At 37.7% G+C, this 27,509-nt stretch overlaps 1 protein-coding gene across 1 annotated transcript; it reads right to left on the bottom strand.

Moving 5' to 3' along the window:
• Positions 1 to 300: 300 nt before the first annotated feature.
• On the bottom strand, positions 301 to 27,086 carry RAB21 (RAB21, member RAS oncogene family). Its single transcript, XM_023631458.2, has 7 exons — positions 26,692 to 27,086; positions 16,098 to 16,157; positions 15,219 to 15,326; positions 12,243 to 12,306; positions 5,613 to 5,667; positions 5,036 to 5,124; positions 301 to 1,981 (listed from the first exon to the last, which is right to left on the bottom strand). The coding sequence occupies exons 1-7, from the start codon at positions 26,842 to 26,844 to the stop codon at positions 1,839 to 1,841; spliced, it is 672 nt and encodes a 223-aa protein (XP_023487226.1). The 5' UTR covers positions 26,845 to 27,086; the 3' UTR covers positions 301 to 1,838.
• Positions 27,087 to 27,509: the final 423 nt, after the last annotated feature.

The raw sequence follows: 27,509 nt of genomic DNA, 5'->3' as shown, positions 1-27,509 counted from the left end.
GGAAACTGAGAGACTGCACAGCAAAGTCATCCCACAAAAGAAGACAATTTCAGCTTATCTCCCTGCTCCTCCCACTCCCCTTCCCCAAACACACATAACAGAGGGGTCAGTGTGTTGAGTTCGGCAAGGGCGATAATTAAATAGGATAAAGTGAGGGCTCACAGAACACTTAATATTAAGTTAAAATTCTAACATCATAACATCAAGGCGTCAATTCATTCAACTTCTACTCCATTTAGGAAAATTTAGCTTAAAAATATGGTAGTACTGCTTTAGTAACTATAACCTCTTCATAGCCTCTTAATTGTTCATGCTAACAACTTTATTGCATACTAACGCTTCTTAAAAGAAGTAAATCCAGGGACCATTCCATTTTATCTTAGACAAACATTTACTAGTTTTCCAAGCATGACAGAAATGGAAAAATATATATATTAGAACAAGAACAACTTAGGTTAATTTCCACAATTTGTGTTCCTTCTGCGAGCAGTGCCTGATTCTATTAAAATTAACAAATTTAAGTTCAGTCTTATACTTAAGGAAAAAAAAACCTAATGAGAGACTAATTTACAAAGTATACAAGAATATAATTTTATAGTAAATCTTTCCAGTGTTCACTTCAACTGCATTACACGAAATGTTTCCCTTCACAGAAACTCAGAAGGATATCTCTTATAAAATCAAACAAAACTTTCTGTGTTCATCTCTGGCAAGCAATGAACCAATACAACTTGCTCACAAAGGATCTAAAAGTGCTGTCTTCTACTACCACTAGCATGCCTCATAAATGAGTCTTGGTCAGTGGTTACTATTTGGGACCTCTTCCTTTCTTCTCACACTAGTGAGCCCATCTCACATAAATAAAGCCTAAGAGAAAACTAAAGCCATCGCAGAAGTGAAACTCAGCATACTCCACTCAAACACTTCTAAGTTAAGTTAACCATTCTAAGGAAAATTGGCAGAAGTCGTCTCTTTTATCCAAAAAATAAAAAAACCCACAAACCAAAAGGCAAATGCTGTTGTTCAGTCATCAGATGGACTTATAATAAGAGGCAAGAAATGAAAAAATGTAACAGCAATAATTCAAGTAAAGTATATGTGAAAATTTAAACACACCACTTTCAAGTTAAGACAAAAGTAGTGAAGGGGAGCTATGATCTTTATATCAGACAAAAAGCTTAGGCATTATTGCCAAATGTTAATTCACTTTACAGTCATCAATGAGACTACTGTATATATTTTTGCACCTTGTGCCTGTAAAAGCAAATAAAATATTTAATATGTAATTTACAATGTTATTTTACCAGCTCAGCATACAGGATGTATACAGATTATACCAAAGTAGTAGACAGTTAGGGGCCTGTGCAAACCCTGCAAAAATAGTACTTCGGGTATCTGCTAATAAAAAAAAAACAAAAACAAAAACAGTTTGCTGGTAGGAAGTGATACAATTCAAATTACCACAAAATGCAAAGGGCTGCAAAAATGTATACCATTCCAATAACATATATAAGTTATTAAATAAAGATTTGATTTAAAAGAATATAAATGAAGGCTTTAAGTAGGTCTTTTCCACATGCACATTATTCCTTATTAAAGAAAAAATATGTAAAAAGGCCATTGGTAATTACTTTGTTAACATTTGTAGAAAATGCCAATTCTCTGGTCACAAACTCCACTATGTTTAGCACTTAAGGTCTCTGCAGTGTTATAAATGTAATTTAAAATACTGTTAATTCTATAATTCCATTGGTAAAATAATGTGACTTGGAATATGGCAGTCTTCATGTTGAGGGCAATGATCCACAGTTTGTTTTAAATTTCTTAGGTGTGAACAGTTATCCAGAAGAACAGCACCCTCCGCCACCACTCTGGGCTTGAGGCTCATCATCGATAATCTGTACACCTCGCCTTGCAGCTCCTGGCTGACTGGAGCCATTGCCTTTTGCCCTCTCATCCACTTGCGCTGTTTCTATCATTCCTAGGAGAGGGAGAAAGCAGAAATTATTTAGGACTAAATCTTTGAGTTTTCTCTTTCTGTAATTTCAGTACACCACCATGATAGCCATTTCTGACTTTCAATCAAGGAAACAAAATATAATAAACATTTTGTCAGCTCACTAAATAGCTTTTCCTGCAAGTTAAAAAAATTAGTAGCGTGCTACAGTTTTATATTCGTCCAGCTGTATAATAGCCACAGTGACAACAATAGAGGAAAAAAAACTTTCTGCTCTAAACAAATGACTGGGGGCCGGCCCAGTGGCCAAGTGGTTAAGTTTCTGCACTCTGCTTTGGCGGCCCCGGGTTTCCCCAGTTTGGATCCTGGGCACGGACCTAGAATGGCTCATCAAGCCATGCTGAGGCGGGGTCCCACATGCCACAGCTAGAAGGACCCACAACTAAAACACACAACTATGTACTGGGGGGCTTTGGGGAGAAGAAAAAATTAAAAAATAAATAAATAAAAAATAAGAAAATAAATAAATGACTGTATACAAGTATAATCCTTAAGATTTTCCAAATATACTTAGAAATATGTTAAAGAAGTTCAACTTGTTCAAGTACAAGTGATACTTAGGGTACAGAATTTATTTTTCAACCAGCAATGTGTACTTTTTAAGCAAATGATATTTGAAAGAATGAAAGTTTAAGATGATGGAGGAAGAACAAAGCTGGAGGACTCACTTCATCTGATTTTAAAGATATAGTAGAAAATTACTCTAATAAAGACAGTGAGATATTGGTGAAAGGAAAAATATAGAGATCAACGGAACAGAGTTCAGAAATAGACCCCCACATATACAGTCGCTTGATTTCTGACATATATGCTAAGGTTATTCAATGAAGAGGGAAGGATCTTTTCAAGAAACAGTACTGGAACTGGACATTGACATGTAAAAAATACACCTTGACCTACACCTCTCACTATACGCAAAAATTAACAAAAAAATGAATTACAGACCTACATGTAAAACATAAAATTTCTAAATGAAAACAGGAGAAAAATCTCTGTAGGAGAAATCTTTGTCATTTGGAGTTAGGCAAAGATTTCTCATATAAGACACAAAAAACAAATCAAAGAAAAATTGATAAACCAGACCTCATCAAAATTTAGAACTATTATTTGAGAGACACAGTTAAGAAAACTGAAAATACAAGACACAGACTAGGGGCAAATATTTGCAAAACACATATCTGCAAAGACAAGCAAACAAGAGGGAATCCATAAAACAGAACAAGGGGGGACACCGCCCCATGGCTGAGTGGTTAAGTTCCCACACACTCTGCTCCAGTGGCCCAGGGTTTTGCCGATTCAGAGCCTGGGAGCGGACCCAGCACCACTCATCAGGCCAGGCTGAGGCAGTGTCCCACAGAGTACAACCAGCAGGACCTACAACTGGAATATACAACTATGTACTAGTGTACTGGGGAGCTTTGGGGAGAAGAAGGAAAAAATAAATTAAAAAAAAAAATTAAAAAAAACCCCAACAGAACAAGGATTCTTAAACTTGGGTCCAGAGACTGCTCCTGAACAATGGTTTCCAAATTGAAGCAGGCAGGACAACATGCTGAGATGAAATTAGAAAATATTACAAATTCTAATTTCTACTTATTTTTCTTCAACCTTTCAAAATTTCTATTTTTATGCACGTTTTATAATGTACAAAATTTATTAGTACTTGTATATGTTCTGTAATTTTTAGTAAATATGAGGAATACTCAAAAGTTTTTAATAAAAATGTGAGATTTACAATATTTATAAGCCACTGGTATAGAACCTTGGTGCTCAATGTATGTCTGAGGACCAGCATCATCACCACTTGAGTGCCTATTAGAAACAAGAAGCTCAGGCCTACACCAGACCAATTATATCAAAATCTGCATTTTAACAAGATCCCCAGGTGATCAATATAGGTACAGCAGTGGTTCTCAAATTTTAGTTTGCTTCAGAATCATATGCAGGAATTGTTAAAAAAAAAAAGGTTCTGGGCAGCATCTCCAGAGATCTTGATTTAGCAGGTTTAGGGCAGGGCCCAAGAATTTGCACTTCAACACACTCAAGTGATGCTGATGCTGCTGATCAGGGGACCTCACTTAGAGAATTACTCAAGAATTAAGAATGACCTCCAGGTTTTCATAAAACCGAAATTTACTCCAAAGTTTGTATATATATACATTTTTTTAGAGAGAAAAATCATAGTTTCATCAAATTCTCAAAAGAGATCTGAGGTCCATAAATTCAAGGAATATATTTGACAAAATCATTTCAATCCATTATTCTGCAAACCAGGGTTTTCCTAAGTATCATATGCATTCTCTTGGTGATATGAGAAATGACTTTCAAGCAGTATATAAAAATTTTCCTTTCTTTCTTTTTAAAATAAAAAATTTCAAATATATCTAAAGGTAGAAAGAATAGCATAATGAAAATATGTCCATCATACAATTTCATCCATACTTGGCAAACATCCCTACCATTATTTTGAATCAAATCCCAGACACATAATTTTATTCATAAATTATTTTAATATGATCTCTACAAGAACTTTTTTTAAAAAATAAGTACTCTGTTTAAAAGCATAACCACACCTAAAAAAATTTACTATACTTTCTTAATAGCATCAAATATCCAGTGAGTGTTCATATAATCTCAACTGTTTCATGAATGTTCTTTTTCACTAGTTTGTCAAATCAGGATCCAAAAAACCACTGCAACAGGCTATTACATCTCAAATCTGTTTCAACCTGTATATTCCCCCTGCCTTTTTAATTTTAATAGTTAGGCATTATTTTAATATGTATTTAGCACATAGCACACATATGATTTCACAGCCATTACTGCTTAAAATAGGGCTAAAGTAGGTATTCAAGCTTTAAAAAATAAGTTAAAGAAAAAATATTAAATAATAGTACTGGTAGATGTGACAAATCATCAATGTGGTCATTAATGGAGACTGTAAAATATCACTTTAGAAACACTACCAATATTTTAAAAAGAGCCATTTCTAAACATACTAAATCTGAATATACCTACTTTTACAAAGGTCAAGAAAGAGTTCCTCAATTCCTTTGTTCTGTTTGGCTGAAGTATGATAATGCTTTGCTCCCACAGATTCTGCATACCTTAAAAAAGAAGGGATTGATGTAAAAAAAATTTTTTTTCATCTTTTTGTCATGACTGCTATTTGAACTTTCTTTACAGTGGCAATTTTAGTGACATTACTAATTAACTCAGGTTTAGTAAAATTAAAGACTATGTAGCTATTTAACATCTCTATACATCGAACCAAATTTTACATAAGAACGCAAGTATAACAAGACAACATTTTTCTAAGTCACTTTGGAACCCAAATAGTTTACAAGTTTTTGTGACTCACTGGCTATTCAACCATGATAGTTTTCTTTTGCATCACTCATATTTTTTACTGAAATCAAAAGGAGAGTGAGAGTGGAGTATCTTTAAATATTGCCAAAAGTCCAGAAATGACCCATGTACACCTGCTTCACTGAATCCCACAGTTCTGTCTCGAGAGGGCACTTAAATGGAAAAGCACCCGGCCCAAGAGCAAGGCTTCTCCCGTAGAGGGACTGGGGAAGGGGGTAACACTCACGATTCTGCTTCTTGAATGGAAACGTGTCTCTCCTTTTCCAAATCTATCTTATTACCTAATTTGAAAAAGTAAATACCAATCTTTAATATTGATTCATTTTTATAGTAAAATTAAGACAATTCTAAATATTACAATCGCCATTTTAATCACCTGGAGAAATAATACAAATACCTATGAGGCTTCTAAATGTCCTGAAACTGTAAAGTTAAACCCCTCTGATATGAGGGTTGATCAAAACTGTCAAGGTAGGGGCCGACCCTGAGGCCAAGTGATTAAGTTCGCATGCTTGGCTTCGGTGACCCAAGGTTTTGTGGGTCGGATCCAGGGGTGAACCTAGCACTGCTCATCAGGCCACGCCAAGGTGGCGTCCCACATAGCACAACCAGAAGGACCTACAACTAGAATATATAACTATGTACTGGGGGGGCTTTGGGGAGAAGAAAAAGAAAAAGAGAAGACTGGCAACAGATGTTAGCTCAGAGTCAATTTTCAAAAAAAAGACTGTCAAGTCAAGGTGAATGCCTCAACCTCCCTCAAATAGCTCAATGCATACCCCTCCTGAAGCTGCAGCCTCTGTCAGAGAAAATAACTTTTCCAAAGAGATGGGCACTATTCTTTGCTTTAGGGTATAACAGGGACTAAGATTCACTAAGGATAAACCTATGATTCTTAGCCAAGTGTAAATGGTCCCCAATCAACTTAAAACCAGTCGATAACTAAGCAAGGCTAGCTTACTGTTCACAAAAATCTATTAGGCTAGTCTCTAGGATCCTACAAGTATTTTGGTGTCCTGGATGATACGAACTGGTTAAAGAAAGCATTAAAATGCACTTCACTACTACAGAAGAGAAAACTGTACTGTTTTAAAAACATGAAAAAACCTAATATATGCACATGATGCAGATTTAAAATTATTGAAAGCTTAGCTCTCCTTAAACAATGGAACCAAACTGAGATTATTCTAAAATGCCACCAGAAAAAAAAATGAGACAGTGCAAAATGCAGATTCCTTATGGAATCAGGGCAGAGGTCAAGGTGAGTTGGCTGGACACAGAGTGCTAAAAGTAAAACAAATAACAGAAAGGAAAGGGGGAAAATACCCTAAGAAAAGACACTTCAGACAAATATTTTCATTTCTTCTGTTACGACCTATGGGGGGAAAAGAAATCTCATAAATAAACTCGTTTTTTCTTGAGACCTTAGTCTAGAAGACAATTTCAGATAAAGCCCTGAAGTGAGCACCCAGTGAAAGATGCAATGCTTAGAACTGAAAAATACAAGCCCAGAAGTTTTGTATATGGAGGACCTCAAAAATTCTGAGTATCTAATTATGAACAGCTACAAGTAACTACAGGATCCCATAGCCTAAAGATGAGAGGCAGGGAAGCAGACTCTACTAAGGCTCAGTTTGCACCAACGAACTCAGGAATGAGCTCTTCCTGCTTTGAACAGTCATCCTCAGCAAGAAGACTCATATTAGTTCTGATTTCCTACATTACATTTTGTCAATACAATTTTTAATTTTGTAAATATTATAGCCAATGTATCCAACATCACCAGAGGAAAGACAAGTTATTTCATGCTATGAAGAAAGCAAAAAGCACCACCTAGTGGCCGGCGGCTCCAACAAACAGAGGCACAAGATTCTGCCACTCTAAACATGTCCAACAGGAGTCTCCTACACAGAACAGACTTTTGCTTCAATCAGCCAATACCACATGAGTTGTTTTTCTAGATCTTTAATGCCTCTTTTCCTCCACCAGAATTATCAACATCTATCAAAAAAAAATGAGGATAGGGGAAGCAGACAATTACTTTACTGCTTTACTATTTAACAACGTTTTAACTACCTTTTTTTATGGCGTTAGAATTTATTCAGATTTTGTTTTTTTATAAGATTTTTTTCACATAGTCCTATATCATTTTTTTCTTTTTATTGAGATTATGATCGTTTACAACCTTGTGAAATTTCGGTTGTACATTATTATTTGTCAGTCATATTGTAGGTGCACCACTTCACCCTTTGTGCCCACCCCCAACCCCGCCTTTCTCCTGGTAATCAGTAAGCTGTTCTCTTTGTCCACGTGTTTAACTTCCACATGAATGGAGTCATACAGAGATTGTCTTTCTTTATCTGGCTTATTTCACTTAACTAATACCCTCAAGGTCCATCCATGTTGTTGTGAATGGGACGATTTTATCCCTTTTTATGGCTGAGTATTAACTTAACTACCTTTAATAAACACAGTTATTAAAATAGCTAACTATTCTAATAATCTTTTTTAAACAACACAAAAAAGATCCCTCTACTAAATAACTACTATTTCTTTGAACAATCAGTGTTCATAATAGATTGATAGCATAGACCAAGTCACAGAAAACTGCCTGTGACTGACATCTTTCCAAAGCTCAAAACCTCTTTAGCTCCTATATTCTTTTAAAAGCAAGACAGCAAAAGGATTAAGGCTTTGAGGCTGGCATCTGCTTCAATACTACTGTGCAGCTTCTTCCTAATAGGTTTAAAACCTCAGAAAACCACCAAAGTAAGCCTTTACTTGAAAGTATAGTACTATAAAGTTTAGAAAAAATAAAAATTGGCTGAGGCTATTGGAGAGGGAGGGAAAAATCCACCCTCCTAAGAATAGTAAAAACTATCTTCTCTAAAATACATATTTGAATTAGGAACATGAAAGGAATATGGCCATGCCAAGAGCTGATATTTTGCTCAGACTGGATGGTGTGTGGCGTAGTGAAAAGAAGCTTTCAAAAGGCTTTTAAATCTGATAAAACTTGGGCTGTAACTTAGCCTCACTTTGTACAATGTAGCTAACAACCTTTGCAGGGTTGATGTGAAAATATGATACACGTAAAAGGCCTAGCATCTAGTAACTGCTCAATAAAGAGTAGTTATTAATATCAGCCATATTCATCACAAACGAATGAGCAAATGGAAAATCAATAATGGTATGAGAATTGAAGCCCATGGTATGTAACATACTTTTCTACCACCATCCTCCTGGCTTCATCGAGCTAACTCAGTTAATCTAACACTCTAGGAAATCTTCCCTCCCGCTAAAAACCCCTAAATCTAGTTAGGTTTGCTTCTGTGCTATCACAGCTCTCTGCACTTCCCTCTTCATAACATTTATAATATATAATAGTAACTTGCTTTTCTCTTTTTCCCTAAAAGATAAGCTCTGGGAAGACAAGGATCATATCTATTTTGTTAACTTATTCACTATACTATTCCCAAAGCCTGCAACACAGTAAGCAATATGTAGCGTTGGCTAAGAATATGGGTTTGAAGCAGCAGACAGACTTGTGTTAAAATCCCAGGTCTACCTCTAATTAGCTATGTACTTTGGGAAATAGCAAGCTCTCTAAGCTCATTTTCTCATGTGTAAAATGGAAATGGCAACAAAACCTTTTTGCAGTGTTGTCAGGAGGCTTAAATAATAAACGTATAGTTCTTATAACAGTACCTGGCACTCAATAAATGGTAATTATTATTTTTTTATTTTTTGAAAGGAAGATTGGCTCTGAGCTAACATCTGTTGCCAATCTTCCTCCTTTACTAAGATTGGCCCTGAGCTAATATCTGTGCTAATCTTCCTCTTTTTGCTGAGTAAGATTGGCCCTGGGCTACATCTGTGCCAATCTTCCTCTCTTATGTATGCAGGATGCTGCCTCAGCATGGCTTGATGCACAGTGTGTAGGTCCGTGCCCAGGATCAGAACCAGAACCCATGAACCCTGGGCCACCAAAGCAGAGTGTGTGAACTTATTAACCACTATGCCACTGGGCTGGCCCCTTATGGTAACTATTAATAATATATATTTGTTTAACAAACATACCAACGTTAAGGAGAGACTAGAAGCAAAATACTATCAAGTAGAGCAACCACAACCAACAGTGGCTGACCAATGGATTAACTAAATGTTGAGGGAAAAGTCCCTGCTGGTGAGGTATAGGGTTTTCTATTAACACAGTATCAGTGGCTTAGATAGGACCTAGAAGGTTCAGTATCTAATTCACACATAAAAAAGCTAGTAGATTACATATCAAACATAAAGATTCAAAAGCATATGACAAGCTTAAATTCCTACACTTAGGTTTAAATAATTATATAAGAACAAGATGGGAAAAGCCCAACAGAAGAGCAATACTTATAAAAAAGAAATTCATTTTCGTTAACTATAATCTATGTAAAGGAGACACTGAGTTGACATGGCTGCTGAGGTGTATACAATCTTAGGGAATGTTGGTAGAAGGACAATGTGAAGATTTTAAAAAAAGAGAGCCATGTTAAACATACAATGGCTCAACAACGGGTGGGCTCTAGTGTTCATTTCAAGCGCAGGGGATACATTGATACACTGAAACAAACATAGGAAAAAATAATCAGGATGATGACAGTGTCTACAAGTTAGGCCAAATGAAAAACAGTTGAAGATCTAGAGAATATACAACTTTAGGTGAACCACCCAAGTAGGCTTCAAATGTTTGAAGAGCTGTGTTATGTAAAGGGAAAGGAACAAATACTTGTCAAATGCTTTCTGTATGCCAAGTGTTTTCCAAATCATTATTTAAATCTTCACCACAATCCTGTGAGGTACTATAATTATTTTGAAGTTAGCAATAAAACAGAAGAGAGAATAAACACTGAACTACCACAGAAAATAGGATGAAAACAATAGGTGGAAAAAATAATGTAAGTGTCCACCAATAGCAAAAGAATAAACTGTGGAATATTCACAGAATAAAGTATTAGACAGCAAAAAGAATAAAATGAACTATAACTCTATACAAGAACAGAGAGGAATCTTGCCAAAATGTAAAGCCAAAAAACCAGACACAAGAGTTCATACTGTATGATTCTATTAACATAATATTTGAAACAAAACCAGACCATGCAGTAAAAACTCAAGATCGTGTTTGGAGGGGGCTGGTGAGGGACGTCAGCGGGCAGCGTCGGGATGAGACAGCAGCACAGGGGTCTTCTATGCTGCTGGTTCACAGATGTGTGAACTTGGTGCAATTTTTCTTGTGTGGTAAATGGGCTCTCAAAATTCGTCCAGCTCTGAATTACAACTAAAATTCCATGTCACACTTGTCAACAGAAAAGAGAAAGTGAGAGCTTTTTATACTTTACACTAATCCTTAATAAACATTATTTAACATTAAATGAGGAATATCTGACTCTACTTGGGGCAGTAAGCTACCAGATCCAATATTCCTAAACTTTCTTATAAAATGAAGAGAACACAGTGTAAATTAATTATTCATAAACTTATTTACCTGGCTAATTTTTAAAAAATGTTATTGGTAACCTTGGTCAAGTAACAAGCTCTTAAAGCTTTTTTGACTTTCTTAAGTACATACTAGTCATTTCTTCCTCACTTCTGAGATAACCAGAAACCCAAATAAACAAACCTGCAGTCATTCACTGACTGGCCACTTCCACTCCCCATAAGTCCCATACACCAGACAAAGTCAGGCCAAACTCACTAACGACTAGCTGCAGCTTTGGCCCCAAACTCCCCCAAACTACTACTCTGGTGCTCTAGTCTGAAATATCCTGGTCATCCAGCCTAACATCTAGACTATAAAAAGCAGGTCAGATCATCTCCTTGGCTGCTTCGCCCAGACAGGCACTCTGATCTGGAACAGTGAAGTTTACCAATCTAATGGCGACAAAATGAAAGAAACGTAAACTCACGTTACAAAAAGAAAATTCTTAAGGTTGAAAGCAGAATTTGCCCATGCTGCCATTCCATTCTACATCCTCCACTAAAACTACCCTGGCTTCTCCTAGGCCATTTTTACTCTATCGGTCACGTAGAAAGGAAGAGAGAAAACAGCATGAGGCTGTTCATCATATGGATTAATAACATAAGCACAGGAGTCAGAATGACCACAATTCGAATCTGATCTCTGATGGCTGCCTAATGTTGGGCAAGTTATTAACTATCTCCAGGGCTCGGCCTGCCGTATAAAGCCCTCGTAGAGTTATGAGGATTACATAAGATAATGTCTACTGATTACACAGCACAGTGTCTGATACACTTTACAGCTCAATAATTAGTTGGTATATCACAGAAATAATAATCTAAAGAAAAAGGGAACCAAAGAGAAATTCCAGAAGTCCAAGAGTGAGTTCTAGAGCTCCTTTATTTCACCCGTTAAGAATATCTCTCCACCATTATTGTCATGATCTACTTAAATCCCTGGAATCAAATTTGTCCCTAACTCAAAAATGCGTAAAGTTAAGTGTATAGAACAAGAACACTAGCTTAAGTCATTGGTATTAATTCTATTTTAAAATAGTTTCTGAGCTCTTTTTTTTCCTACACAAAGTCTTAACGGTGAAATACTAAAAGTCAAATTGAAGCCAGGCTGGAGGACTTGAAGTCCTATGTGTTTAGCTTCCCACTTGCTCCCCAAAGCAGTCATTGAAGTACAGAAGCTTGAATCTCCTGAAAGATCACTTCCAAATCCTAAATCCTAAAATATTAAAATGCCATTCTTCTTCTTTTCTCATATAACTTTAAAATGAGAATTACTTATTTACCGTTCTTTAATCAATCATTAAGGAAAAAAAGGACATTTTTAAAAAGTAATGATGCTTACCAACTATACATAAACAGATTTCATTTCCCAACATTTTCCGTAATTCTTTGACCCAGTTTTTAACCTGTGTATACAAAAGAGTAAATATTAAAACAAGTCCTGTTAAAATGACTACCATAACAACATCCTAAAACTCAACATTTCAAAATACCTCAGAATTCTGTCTAAGAGCCCATATATTTAGTTATTACTAGGAAAGATTCACTGTAGGATCATTTATTGCCAGATTATAGTGCAAACCACACACATAAAAACATTCAATGGAACAACTTCTCTCCATATCTACATACAGGTATAAAAGAAGCACCTCTAACTGCAAGTTTTCATAAATCTTCCATAGATCCAAGCAAAGCTATTCACCACAGCAAAAGCATGTCATCTCCAGCCTCTGAGAATAGATACTTATATAGAATCACTTTGGACTGACAAACACATTGGTTTAAAAAGCTTTTGTACCCCAAATGGTTCTGAAATAGAGGGCATTAAGAGCTTCTGTGTCATACAGTTAAAGGAAAAAAAAATGTTTATGGGCACCAAAAAAAGAGTGGCAAAATAAGTTTTCACCCTTTAGTGTATGACATGTTTTTTCAACCTCTTCACCACTAATATTTGGGCTCAGATAATTCTTTGTTGTGAGAGACTGTCCTGTGCAATGCATGATGTTTATTAGCATCCCTGGCCTCCTACCCACTAGATAACAGTACCACCCTCCAGTTGTGACAACCAAAGATGTCTCCAGACATTGCCACCCCCTGGTGGAGAAAGAGTGGTGTACAATGACTCCAGTAACAAAATGACTCTTCACTATGGATGAAGCATAGCACTAGGCACAGTTAGCAGTAAACTGGAATTAAGTAAACTAATATTTTGAACTCATGATTTCAAATACATTGATTACAATAAAATAGGATAAAGAACGAACTTGGATACCTCCTTACATTTTTTGTAACGGAATTTAATCTGTACGTAATCAAATGAGACAGAACTTCTACTCCTTCCTAAAAAAAATGCACACATCTATAAATTACAAAAATTACATGAGATATGTGGTAAGCACTTACTGTGCCTCTGGTCCTACAGTACAAATCTAACAGTTCCATACTCCTATGCTCTGTAAACCCTAAATCTTTACAAAAGCAAAGGTAATTAGCATACCACCTTATCTTTATAATAGTACTAAACCAGTTTTCTCAGTATAGCCCCATCTTTTGTTTCATTCACATAAGTCTTCAGAAAAGCATTTCACTTCCTCCCCTAGTTGATATCACATAAGAAAAACTTGACACTACTGGTATAAAACGTACATCCTGATCACTTCAAAGGAAACATGCCAGAATCCAATTATCTATTAATCTACTCCCTATACATATATATTACAACCTACTAAGTCAAACCAATTTTTTAAAAAAATTTATTCATCTGCAATCAGATCACCCTCTGCAGGCATCCTATTCATTACCCCCAGACAGTCTGTGGTGAGTTAAAGATGGTCACAAATTCTTTGGCAATCTTCCTATCAAGAGGTAGAGTCTATTTCCCCTCCCTCTGAATCTGAGCTAGCCTTGTAACTTGCTTTGACTGAGAGAATGTGGCAGAAGTAACGCTATGCCAGTTCCAAACCTAAGCCTTAAGAAGGCCTGGCAGATACACTCTTGGGATGCAGTGGTTATTTAAGAAGCTTAGGCTAGAATACGGAACAAGGAGAGCATGTGGAGAGAGTTATCAGTGGATGAGACACCAGATGGATTAAGAGGCCATACAGAGGAGAACCAGGCCTTCTTGAATGGCCCTGGCCCAGCCAAACTCCCAGTTCAATGCAGCTGCACGAGTGACTCCACTGACACCACATGGAGCAGAGGACCTGCCCAGTTAACCCACAAAATCAGAGGAAATAACAAATCGTTGTTTTAAGTCAGTAAGTTTTGGGAGTTTTGTTATGTAGCAAGAGACAACTGGTAACTTTTCAACTTAAAAGACTCAACCTTCTCTTAATCTGTAAATTACTTAAACCATTTCTTTTTATGCCAAAAGGCACGAAGGTATAGCAAATAGCACCAAATAGTGGCCCCAAAATAACTTTTAAAAATATCATTAAATCTTCAAGCTACCTATCGTTTTATTTTTCTACTCCTTGAATTAGGTTTTTCCACATGTCATTAATAATCCAAAGGCTAACTTGTACATCTGCTTCATCAGTTAAACACTGGGAAATAAATTAAAAGAAAAAAAACTCAAAGGGCAAGCCATTTCAACAAGAAACCTGTAACTCAAGGCAAGAAAAGCTTCTGCCTTGGAAATTACCACCCTAGTTACACACCCCTGACCAATTTATTCCAAGAGGAAAGGTCAAATCAGTAATCAGTCACCATCCTGAATGTGAAAAGAATTCAAACGTAAGTTTAACAGTAACTCATTTTTGGTCCCAAACAACTTTAAAAATCCTATATTGTGGTGTATGTTTACAGAGGGGTGAAAAAAAATGAAAAAGCTTTAAAATAACCACCATCTAGACTGTCCTTTTAAAATTTCTATTATATCTTCCAGGATATTTAGTGAGGGGAAAGAGCTTAAACTTCATTTAGTGCTTCTTTTTCCTCTTCACAACTAGGGAGCCAGCCTGTGCAGTCACACCAAGTTTTCAGGTCGCTGGTGTGCATGGAACCAAAAAAATGTATTTGATTTTTTTTAACAGGGAGAAAAAAAGGCCCTATATTTTTCTGAAGCTTTACTTCAGATTATTTCCCTTTCCTAGCATCTGAGAATGCCATGTAATAAACTATTAATAACTGAAATTCATATTGTTAACATGAACTAAATGCTCCATTAAAACATATGAGTGGTCACCATTTATGCACAAATTATACTTTATCTTTAAAACCAAGACTAATCACATTACTAAACAAAGGCATGTTAATAGAGACTTGAAAAATCAGGTCTGTCTTCTATAAGTCATCTACCCATAAGTAAATAGAATACCTTCTGAAAAGAATCTTCATCTGTTATATCATAAACTAAAATAGCTCCATTTGAATCTCTGTAGTAAATTGGACCCAATGCATGGAATCTCTCTTGACCTGCTGTATCCTAAATAAAGTAAGAAACACCTATTAGATCAGAAAAAAAAATACACCTGTTATTGCCAACTACACTGAACTTTTTGATTAACTGAAAAGTGGGCATGAAGTTACAGAAAACTTCAAAACACTGTTAAAAGAAACAAAACAGGTCACAAAAATTTTTAAAAAGTCGAATTATAACAAATATTTAATGTTTTACGGCTATACACAGGTTACTTCTCCCCTCCCAACCCTCCTCATCCTCAGTAATGTTCCTACCCCCATTAAAAAACCAGTTCAGTTGCTAGAGGGTCAGAATGGCGAAGATGGCATTATAAGCCAGGAACAGGCCTTGCCCTAAATTTAGGCTCCCCAGAGAGGGAGGGGACAAGGAAAGAGAGCATGCACTAGGACCACCTGCCAACAGCTACCCTACTGCATTACCCTTCCCCTACTCTCCATCAGCCACCCTTGGACGGTAGGAACATGGAGACACAGGGGGAAAAAAGGCCAGGCAGGCTGTCCACCCACATTGTTCTTTCTCTGTGTGGAATCTCTCTGAGTTGACCCTTCCCCAGTTGAAAAGTTATGATAGCAATATTCATGTATACAATTATATTCAAGATAAAATTCTTCACCAGATTTTAGAAGAAATGTTTACTAAAAAAGTTTTGGCTAACATTCAGTTAACTAAAAAAAAAAATCCAGAAAAAAATTCCTATTTCTTGAGCCAATTAGTTATTACAGTACCAAGAACAGGTAAAGGCCTCCACTCACAAAGCTGAAAAGATTAACTTACCCATATGGCAAGATTTACTCTTTTCCCACCAATATTTAACTTCTTTGTTAAAAATGATGCCTAAGAAAAGAGAGATATACATTAAACAATGTTTCATACAAAAATACGTTTCTTACCCTAGTAAGTACAGATGAAGAAATCATCTCAATATGAAATTCAGGTTATCTGGGAGAAAAAGTAATCACTGAGTACTTATTAATGACCAAACATGATTTTCACCGAAAACAGAACATTATTTATATTCTAATATAAGAAAAAGATACTTTGTTTTATAAATGCAAGTTATAAAAAATACAAAGAAAAACTGGTAAATACTTTTTCTTAGTTTTTTCCCCCATAAAAATTTTTCTTAAGAGCCTTTAATTTGATGCCACCTTACCTACTCATTATAGAAAGATTCTAAGAGATTTCTAAGATGAAATAAATGTTTACTGGTAGTTTACTTAACTGCATGAATACCAATATTATCTAAAATGTTCCTGCAATTATTTTATAATTATTCAGACGATAACCAACAATTGTCCTAGGTAATAATATCACAGAAATGAAAGCAAACGGTTCCACCCTTCAAGGAGCTTATAATCTATTGTGGATCAAAAATGTAAAGAGAATTACAGTACCATGCGATAACTGTTACAACAGAAGGTCTTGCCCAGTATACTGTAAGGAGAGTGATGAGAAAGGAAGCGTGAAGCCTGACTAGACGAGACAAAGGCGGCTTTAGAAAGAAGGTGATGATCTCCCCTTTAGGAAATAGTAGGGGTTTTCCTGGACAGATGGGTGAAGCTACTGAGGCCTGAAACACATAACCCCCTAGCCCCATGGGGAACTCCAAATTGGTATGATCAGTGCCAGAAATGAGACTACAAAGATAGGCAAAGGCTGAATGAATAAAAAAAAGTCCTAGAATTCCACGTCTAGATATATGGGCTTTACCTCATGGGTCTTAATAAAACCTATTCCAAGACACTAAGACACCCATTTTTTTTTTTTTTAAAGTATACTACAGTCAGGTATATTTGGGAAATGCTGCATATTACTCTGTATCTTCTTTGTACATTCAGAGTGCACTAATCAGACTAAGGTTATGCCAAAAGGAAGGCTGTCTAACTGCATTTATACACACATTTCCCAAACTTATTCAACCTCTTTTTCCCTAGAGAAATAGCTAATTCATCCTAAGGAGTAAGTGTTAAGAAAAAATACTGTTGACAATGGAGAACCAGAAGGATTTTTAAGCACTGAGCAACTATAAGATATATATTTTAAGAGAATGACTCTGGGATAGGAGGGGAGGCTGAAGTGGAAAGGACAGGACTAGACCTGGGAGACAGGTGGCTACTACAAAGTTGGAGAGAACAACAAAAAGGGCCTAAAGATAGAAAAGAGAAAACAGAATCAAGAGTAATTGAAGAGGAAATATAATCAGAATAGAGTCAGCTGACATGTTTAAAAAAGGAAAAGCCAAGTTCACAGCTATGCAGGGACAGTCAAATTTAGGTGTTGCTAAATAGAAAAAAGTGCACAGAAAGTAAAGCAGATACAAAGCTGGATAGTGAATTATTACTGAAAGACCTCTCTCACTTACTATATAGCACAAGGGCTAAGAATATGAACTTGGGATATGAATCTCAGCTTTGCCACTTATTAGCTGTGTAATTTATTTCAACCCAACCAATATCAAAGCTACAAAAAGAAACTCAAATTCTAAATCCTACCCAAATATTTGATAGGTCAATTTAAATGCCTCTCCTTTCAAACGTATTTAAAATTAAAATGATCTTCCCTCCAAGATTGGTTTTCCATTCCAATTTTAGTATTTTGAACACATTCTCCAAGTCACTGAGGTTTAAATCTTAGGAATATCATCACTGAATATTCTTCCTCCCCTATCATTTCACATTCCCAAAAAATCTACCAGGCCTTGTCTTCGTACTTCCTCTAGAGTTCTATGACTACCAGTCTCATATGATGTCACAATATAAATTCCTTTGGTCTCACCTCACATTCTAGTCTACAGGCCAAATTATCTTCCCAAAGCCTCAATGATTTAAAAAAAAAAAATCTCATAGAAGGGTTCTCTAATAAGTTAACATTTTTAATAAGTACGTTTGAACTACATCCCTTTTGGCAGCTAATACCATAATAACCTTTTTGTCATAAGTTTTGTATGGATTTCTCAGCAGAGTGGAGTGAATTAGAGCTGGTAAAGCCTGATCATTTCCTTACTACTATTCCTTCTGAAACTTATCACCACCCTCCCACGGTGAGTTTAAGGAACAGTGTTAAGTCTCTTCTAAGGAACCACGGATGTACAGAACAATTTTATGGAAAGAGTGCTTATCACAGCATTGATTATAAGGAAAAAAAAACACGAAATAACTTGAGTGTCCATCGATAGGCAATTTAAAAAAATACACAAATACAGCCCATCCATTCAATGAAACACTACACAGTCATTTCCACTGCTGGTGCTAACACTAGCTAACAGTTATTGAATGTTTACTTTCTGCCAAGTACTATGCTGAGCACTTTCTACAAAATCATTCATAAGCTTCTCCTTTACAAAAGTTAGGGAGCCCTAATCTGCAAGTAAAAATCTCAAAGCCTATCTTTGTATCCAAGGACCTCCATAACTTGTCCACATCCATCTTCCTATAAGATAGCTTCTGGTATTTCTCTACTTACCGTCTAACTTCTATGGTCTATATACATTCCCTCCAATTCTGTTTGTTCTTGAAATTCCCCTCTAACTTGGGTCTATTCTTTGTTCTCTGTCTTGAATACCATCTATTCAAGTCCAGTTCAGAACCTATACTCTTCTTCCTTGAATTTTTAAGCTTTCTCATACCATCCATACAACCCACTTTGAATTTCTCTATCCTGAAGAATTTTAGGGAACATAATCTTGTAATATACAGCATATACTGCCACATATTATAAGTTATCTTTTCATGGGTATAAGTCTTCTGTTAACTAGATTACATATTTCGTCCTTACAACAAAATCGGTAGTCTCCTACAAGATTTTCAATATTAACATAATTATTATCCAAATATTACAGACGTGAAAACTGAGACAGAGGAAGGCTAAGTATCTTGCCCGAGGTCAAAGAGTGAGTGACAGAGTGGAATCTGAAACCCAGTCTAGCTGTGGACATGACTCAGAACCACTATTGCTACAGTAGCTCCCAGACTGAGATGTGAGCTAACACCTCACTAGTGGAGGGAGTAGGGAGAGCCACAGCGCTGCCCTCAGCAGACAAGCAAACACTGTCACTGCAGATGAATACATCTACAATGCGCCTGGGTAAATCAACGCAGGTCTAACTCAATGTATGTGAGGGATGTGCTCCTACAAGTTTTCTTATAAACCAAATTATTTTAAATCAAATATTTGATGTACCAGTAAAGCACATTATCAAAGGGTCTCCATTAAATCATTTTTTTTTCTTTCTTCATAATGAAAAACTCAAGTCCCACTCTATGGAAAGATTCTTTCTGTAATATAAATTGTCTCATTTTATATACATCCTAGGTTTTTAATATTTTATAGATATTTTTCTTAAAAAGCAAACTTCTGTCTTAAAAACAAATACCATTATATTTGAGAATAAAGTTGCAAGATTTCATGCAACATCAAAATAGCAGCAAACAATCAAAAGGATGAAATCTGTCTTATCTTTTTAAACCACCTCTATGAGGCATACTTAATTTGGCCAGACTACTGAGATACCATTTGTAGTTCTAATACTCTGGGGCAGTGGTTCTTAATTCTGTTACATGGTAGTGAGAGTGGGAGCGGGGAGCGATCATGGGCTTCTTTGAGAATGTGATGAAAGCTATGAACCCATTCACTTACAAGAAAACTGTTCATATGCACATACCAAAAACAATTTTCACACACTTTCCCAGGGGATTTATAAATCCCTGGCATAATCTCTGCGAAGAACCCCCAATCTACAAAGGAAAGGGGAAAAGTGGCATTAAACAATATCAATTCAAATGTTTTAGGACTATAGGAAGAAAAACATAGTACATACTATGTGTCAAGCACTGTGCTTGGGCTTTCTCATTTACTCTTCCTAACAACCCTGTGAAGTAAAGGTAATTAACCCTATTTTACAGTTGCGAACCTGAGATTTAAAGAAAAGAGAGTGATTCACCCAAGGTCAGACAACTCAGTCGGTACTGCAGTGGGTGGCAGCAAGTCTGACTCCACAGTGCTTTTTCCATTGCACAAAGCTGCCTATTCTAGAACATACAGACATTCTTAACCTGGCACTCCTCCACTTGGACACTAAATGTTCCTGGAGACCAACTCATCTCCCAAAATATTCTCCGGGTAAGCACAAAGTAATGAAGAGCAAAGTAACGGTCCACTTCCCACCTTACTCCTCCAAACCCTGAGCTACAGTACCACTACTACTTCTAATTTCAATGATTTCATCCTCCAAACTTTAGGGGTATTTACAAAATTAACAATCTTATTAGCTCAAGATGACATCTGCCATTTGTACTTGATGCTTATTTACCCAACATCTTATCTGAAATCAAAGTGGTAATTTTTTTGAAATCTCTATTTAAAAAAAGAAAATAGAATTACAGGAGAGATATAATAGGAACAAATTCTATCTCCCAAATGGAAGTCTTTTCATAACTTAAATCAATTTTTTTGGTTGTTAGCCAGATCACTTGCTGTGCTTGCTAACTGTTGGCAAAGCAAAATACCTAAAGCAGAAGAGTAACTGAATTTTAAAGAAATACGTTCCTGTCTTTATCTAATACCTTTTAAGTTTAACAGACTTTCATTAATATATGTGTGTTTATAACTAAAGAGTTCCATTATTTTTGCTAGTCACTAACATTGTCGCAGACTTAAGTATTTAACCATCAATACTACTTCTAGACTTAAGACATGAAAGGATTCAGGCAGCTAATCTGTAACCTAGTCCCCTGTAGCAAGGCGATAAAAATTAGCTATCAGAAAGCTAAGCAGGATTGCTACAATGGCAATCATATTACAACATATGACTGTAACAAATTAACATGTTGAGTATGTTAAGTTTATACAATGGTGCATGCCAAATATATTTCAATAAAAAATAAAGAAAATTAAGCTGAATGTTTGAATACTTTAATATTTCTTGTCCTTAGTTTCTAAAAAGAGGGATTATAATCAGTTTAGAGCCTAAGTAAATACTTTGAAAAGGAGAGTCAAAAGAGGAACAGCTCAAAACACAAAGCAGAAAATGGCAGTCAGATATGGAATACTTGTATATTAGGAATTCAAAGCCACAATGAAGAAAATCTCTTTTCTGAAGAAAAACAAAAACAAAAACAAAACTCACCCACGTTTCCACAGCCTACATGTATCTAGTAAAATACTGATGGGGGAAAAGACTTCAACTATTGTATTTTACAAAGACATTGTAAATGAATTGGCTGAATCAACTTCAGCGTGGCTTCCAGGACTACTTGGAAGATATCTCAGACATTCAAAACGTTAATCTTACAAACAGGGAAACCAAGATTCCTAGACCAAAGCCTATGATGCCAAACGTAAAACTAACTGCTAGAACCTGAACGCCAAGCGTTGTTCAAGAGGTTAAGGTACGTGGGGAAAAAAAAGTTAGTAGACCTAGTTTAAGAAAAAAAATGGTACACCATTACCATTTGTGGAACCTGGGAAATTTAATCCAAGTCTTAGTTTCCTAATTTGCCAAACTATCAGGATACTATCTGTCCAGCCAACCTTATAGGACCACTTTGCTAATCAAATGACAGGAACCTACTCCAGATTTCAGGAGGCAGACAGGTGGAAATCCAGTTAGAATTCTAAAACAGAACATGACTGAGGGTTCTGATTAAAAACAATGTTACTTTTTATATAGGAGATTAGTTGAAAGTGTGAGAAGGGACTTATTAGAGTGCATAATCTTAGAACACCTTCAATAAGGGAAAAAAAGGGGTATAACTAAAGAAAGGAAGCGATCACCCAAGAGCACTGATATAAAGAGACATACGAAAGACAGGGCACGGTTAAAATCAAAATGGCACAAACATTTAAAGTCAGGAAAGCTAACTGACAATTAAAGTACCTTATTCATCCTATATTCCCCAGTTAGCACAATGTTTGATCTAGCACAAATATGAAAAAAACAATTCTTGAATTTAATTGCTTAGGCTCAGCAGTACTGCCCTAATAAATTCCAGAGAAAAAGCAGTAACTTCCTCACTCCAATTGCCTTTCTTGTCTCTGTCAAGTTTATCAAAGCCCCAAATCAGCGAGGAAATTACATAAGAGAGCTAGGCTACTCTATATAAGATCAAGTTTCCTGGGCCAGGTATAGGATGTTGAGTTCTCTCAGTGAGCTTACCTACAATATCACTTCCTAACTATCAGTAACCTGCAAAAAGGGAGCAGTACTAAAACACCAAAGCATGACAAATGTCACAGCATTCAAAAAAGAAGTGAATTTCCGGAAACGTCAATCCCAGCCACAACTCGAGAATGGATAATAAATACATGTATGTGTGTCTATATATATAATATATTCATATATATTATATATAAAATCTATAAGCAACTTTTAAAATGAGGTGATCCTTCAGAGACAGCATGGGTTCTCAAAATAATTCTTGCCAAATTAACCCCATTACCTTTTTGACTGAGTTACCGTGAAAGAAACCAACACAAATTAAGCACTATTCATTCAACAGCAAACATTCATTAAACAAACATGTGCCAGGCACTGTGCTAGCAGGTTTACATACGAGCTATTTAACCCACACAAAAATTCTATGAGTGAGACTTTCCCATTTTATGGATGAAGAGCCAGCTTACAAACATTAGAATAACTGTTAAGAGCGAGATGGCTATGAAGAAAGAGCCAAAATTCAAACTCATGTCTAACTTCAAAGTCCTGTCCCTTTTTATCACATCATATGACCTCCTACTGCAGAAACAAAGCGTTCTGTTGTTTTCTGCCTCTGACAAAGCATCGCATGGTATCCCCTGTGGGCAAGACTGATGTACCTAGGGCAAAAAAGTCACATTTGTAATGCTGGAATACCCATTTTCATTAAAGGCTTTGTGTCCACTAGGTAGTAGCCCATGGCAATCAGTCTTAAGCTGTTTTCTGATTCTGTTATCATTAATATATACAACACCCCATAATAACTGTTTCTCATTGAAGGGGAAAGAGAACTATGGCCCATGCATAGTCTGAAGAAACTCCACCCTGATATTCTACATGTCTAAAAGAAAAAAACACCTCTGGCCATGTATCACTGGACTACAGTGAGACCTGCCACAGAGCTCTGACATGGCCCTCTCTCTCCCCTTTCTTTCAAAGTCTTCACCAAATCATCAGGTGACAAAGTTAAAATGAGGAGCTAAGCCAGATAGTAGAGACCATGCCTTATTCTTCTTTGCATGCCCAGGACCCAATGAAATGCCTGACCCACAGAAGCCCAATCAACGTTTCTTGAATTACAGAATCAAAATTTAAAAGGGCACTAACAGGTTTTAATCACTAGAGCAAATCTGTCAAAGCCAACTTTAGTGGGTCAACTATATTAGGAACAAGAAAGCTACAAAATCAAAAAGAATTTGAGGATGTAACGTCTTTTTCTTTGAAGGAAACTAGACTAACACAGCAAGCCCAATATTAATCAATGTGACAGCTGCCCGAAAAGCTCACAGAATCTTTTCCACTTCAGTGTTAGGAAAGCACTGGCAATAGGACAGGTGATAGCCTGCCCTTCACTGTGCTCAGTCCAAACTACACTTGGAATCATCTTCACAGCTCAAGACATCACATTTTAAGGAAAGAGGACAATGATTAAATAGTGAGTGTCAAGAAGAGATCTCACAACAGTGCAATGATTTACAATGTCAAAGGAGATGCAGTTAAAGGAACCAGAGCTGTTTACCTAAGAGAAGACAAGACTCAAAGGGATGTGACAGCCATCTGCAACTATCAGAAGGGATTTCAGGAATGATCAAGATTCAGAGGGCAGAACTAGGACTGGAAACTACAGGGAAACAGATTTCGGCTTTATATACAGAAAGATTTATTGGATATTAGATCTGTGCAAAAATAAAGCAGGCCACCTCAGGACATAGTGAGTTTTCCACTTTCTCTATCAGCTCCTCTCACCTCCAAGATTTCAGACAAAAGTAGACAATCACTTGACTGAAATATTAAACAAAAGACAATCAGTGAACCATAAACTATCTTAAGTTCCTCTCAGTCCTATAATTCTTTGAAATATGAAATGCATGAGCATGTACTTTACAAAATATGAAGTATTTTGATAGTAGGTAGTTTTGTTGACAAGAAAAAAGAGGCGTTCTTCCTCTCCTATGTTCTGATACATGATCTCCTCTCCATTTGGAAACTAAAAGCATACCAAGAAGTTTTATGGGTCACACTAAAGTCAAATTTCTCTGAAAAAATTAAGAAAGACGAGATGAACTGATATCTACAAGAAAGAGATTATATCTATAAAGCTGTTTCCATGCACTGGTTATGCATCAAAATCCTCATTTCTGTAATATAATCCAGATACTGTTCGTGGTGAGTGGTATAAATATTAAAATTAGGACTGCTATGGTTGTGATATGCTTGAGATCTACCATAACTTCATTCTCTCCTGTGTAGACTGCAGCACTTTCTCTCAGATATTTAAAAATCTTTAGCCTGCTTTTAGCTTCGAAGATGTTTTGAAACATATATTGAAAGTGTAATTTTCAGGTAGATGGGCTAAATTATCTTAAAAAAAATTAAGAGCTCAATTACAATAGTTTTCTCTTTTATCTTAAATCTGTAGCACGAAGGAAACCACTAACAGGTGGTTCACCAATATCCAGAGGCAGTGTGCCTTAACTGCTCAAAAACTGAAGTCAGACTGGGTTCAAATTTCAGCTTGGGCACCAGGACTTGTGATAATGATGACTTGTGGTGATATGACAGCCAGCAAAGTACTCTCACCTTACCTAAGCCTGTTTCCTCACCTGTAAACTGAGGCTAATAAAACTATCCACCTCACAGGCTGTTACAAAAATTAAAAGAAAGAAGAAAAGTACTCAGCATCCTAGGAACTCACTAAATGACAGCTATTGTTACTACTTTATCTAAATGAATTTCTAAAGTTCCAAATGATCACAAATATCTACCCTACAAACTTCCTTGATCTCACAAGTAACACTTAACAATAACTATTAAAATTGTTTAACTGCTCTTGTACAAGGATGTAAGAAAAAAATGCAGTTTCCTGACATTCACTTTTTCAGATATTATGCTTTACATAGGAGTGAAAACAGAATAAAAATACAACCATAAATGGAATCAGAACCAGTCTTTGCAAATTCTAGGTTCAGTAGTTTAATAATAGCATCAACCATCAAACACCACAACAATCAGGAGACTGTGCATTCAACACGTGTCCACGTTCTTATACAACACAGTCACTAATTAAGATGTATTGTGCAATTTGGGGCAGAAATAATAAAGATGGAGAGCTTGCACTGGACCAGGTCCTAAGTGCTTTTATTATATTTGTCCTGACAACCCTATGAGCTAGATATTATTATGGCCATTTTAACAGATGAATAAACTTAGGCACAGACAGGTTAATTCACTGGCCCAAGATCACACAGCTAGTTAAACAGATGGAGGTGGGATATGAACCTAGACAATCAGGCTCAAAAGTCCACTAGAATTTACTGCTTCTGACTGAACTGATCAAGTCACACTAGTTATTTTTCTTCTAACACGTGCAAACTGATTTCTTTGGGAGAGCAGAGAGACAACAACGGTCTCAAAGGCCTGGCTTCAATTCCAATCAATGATTACATTTTAACACTTTTCCGAGTAACCATAACCTAACTACAGATGAAAGCCGGCCCAACACTACAAGTAAAGAAAATAAACACCAGCAGCAGCTACGCTGTTAGTCTGGGGACCAATGCTGGCCAGTATTCACATGACTTTTCCATGTGAATGTGGGTCGACCGACCTCGAAGACTATGGGACCCACAAGTTAGACCCACGCAAGCAGCAAAGAAACTGCGTAACCCCTACCAGCAAGCAGTCATTTCAAAAACCCTGCAGAGATCTTTGCCAATCAGCAGGTTACTCGAAGACAGGAGAAAATGGAACTTGCACACTTAGTCATCAGTAATCGCTAAAGTTACAAATTACCTAGGTCGCAAAATCAAATCCGCAGCTAAATTCCTAATTCCGAAAGAAAGAAAAAGGACTGACACCGTGACTGTAGAGCGAAGGGCACCTAGGGCCCAAGCGGAAGCGAATCAAACGGGAAAAACTAGCCGCGGGTGGGGACTCCCAACACGCGCAGCCACCTGGGAACCCCTGGGGACTTTTCAGGGCCCGTCTCCTCCACGCCCAACAGCGTGTCCTTCCGTCTAGAGGCTGCTGCGACCCCGCGTGTCCCCAGGGCGAGTTCGGAAAGCAGTCAACGGAGGAGAGAAGAGGACAGCCTGAGACCCGCGAGCCCACAGCCGGAGGCCCAGGGCCGCCGAGTCCGCCGCGGAGGGGCCGGCGGCGCCCTGGCGCCCGGCGCACCTGCAGAGTGGTGATGTGCTTATCGTTGAACTTGTTCTCGCAGTAGCGCAGCACCAGCGACGTCTTCCCCACGCAGCCTTCCCCCAGCAGCACCACCTTGAACGAGTAGGCTCGGCCCGCCGCCGCCCCGCCGCCCCCGCCGCCCGCAGCCATCGCGTTGCCTCCCGGCCGCCGCAGCGCCTTTACGGCCGCGCGGGCAGGCCCTCCGCCCGGCCCTGCGACCCGGGCGCCGGCTCCACTCCGCCTCCGCGCGAGGCCTGGCAAGGCCGAGGGAACGTCGGACGGAGGGAAGAGCCCCAGCCCCGCGCCGGGAAGCCGAAGACAAGCGAAGACGGCTGCCTCGGCGCCTCCTCTAATGGCGTCTCCTTCCTCCTACGTCACACTCCGGCTCACGTGACCGCCGGCCGCGGGCGCCCTGGGGCTCCGCCCCGGCGCGCGCGCCTGCGTGGGCGGGGCTCCGCGGCCGCTTCCGGGTGGAGTGGCACCAGGCCGGCTCTCCGGCGGGCGCGCTGGGGCTGCGGGCTGCGCCGAGCCGGGCGGTGTGCGGCCGCCGCTGCTCTGCGCTTGGTGTGAGTCTGTGGGAGTAGGGCGAGCCCAGCTCAGGCGAAATGTTGACAAGCAGCAGGTTCCCGTTCTTGCTAGGGAGTATTCACAAGGCTCATGACGCCTCACCCCCAGAGTCGCTGTAAACCAGGTGGGCCGAGGTGTCCTTCGGTGTCTTGGCAGTATTTCTCCGTGGGAACCCAAATTATAAGTATTGAACTTCTTTCGCTTCCTCAGACCCCAGATCTCAGCTTAAACGGGAAGGGCTTCCCTGA

Source organism: Equus caballus, chromosome 28 (genome assembly GCF_041296265.1).
Source record: "Equus caballus isolate H_3958 breed thoroughbred chromosome 28, TB-T2T, whole genome shotgun sequence".
Lineage (NCBI taxonomy): Eukaryota > Metazoa > Chordata > Mammalia > Perissodactyla > Equidae > Equus > Equus caballus.
This window is presented reverse-complemented; position numbering and strand designations above follow the sequence as displayed.

Bases quoted from the DNA above. Each gene is read 5' to 3' on its own strand.
- RAB21 (XM_023631458.2), bottom strand. From the start codon at position 26,844: ATGGCTGCGGGCGGCGGGGGCGGCGGGGCGGCGGCGGGCCGAGCCTAC. The intron at 15,327-16,097 runs GTAAGTTAATCT...TACTTTATTTAG, and splicing joins GAGTAAATCTTGCCATATGG to GATACAGCAGGTCAAGAGAG. The intron at 1,982-5,035 runs GTAGGTATATTC...TCCCTCTCCTAG, and splicing joins CTTTCTTGACCTTTGTAAAA to GAATGATAGAAACAGCGCAA.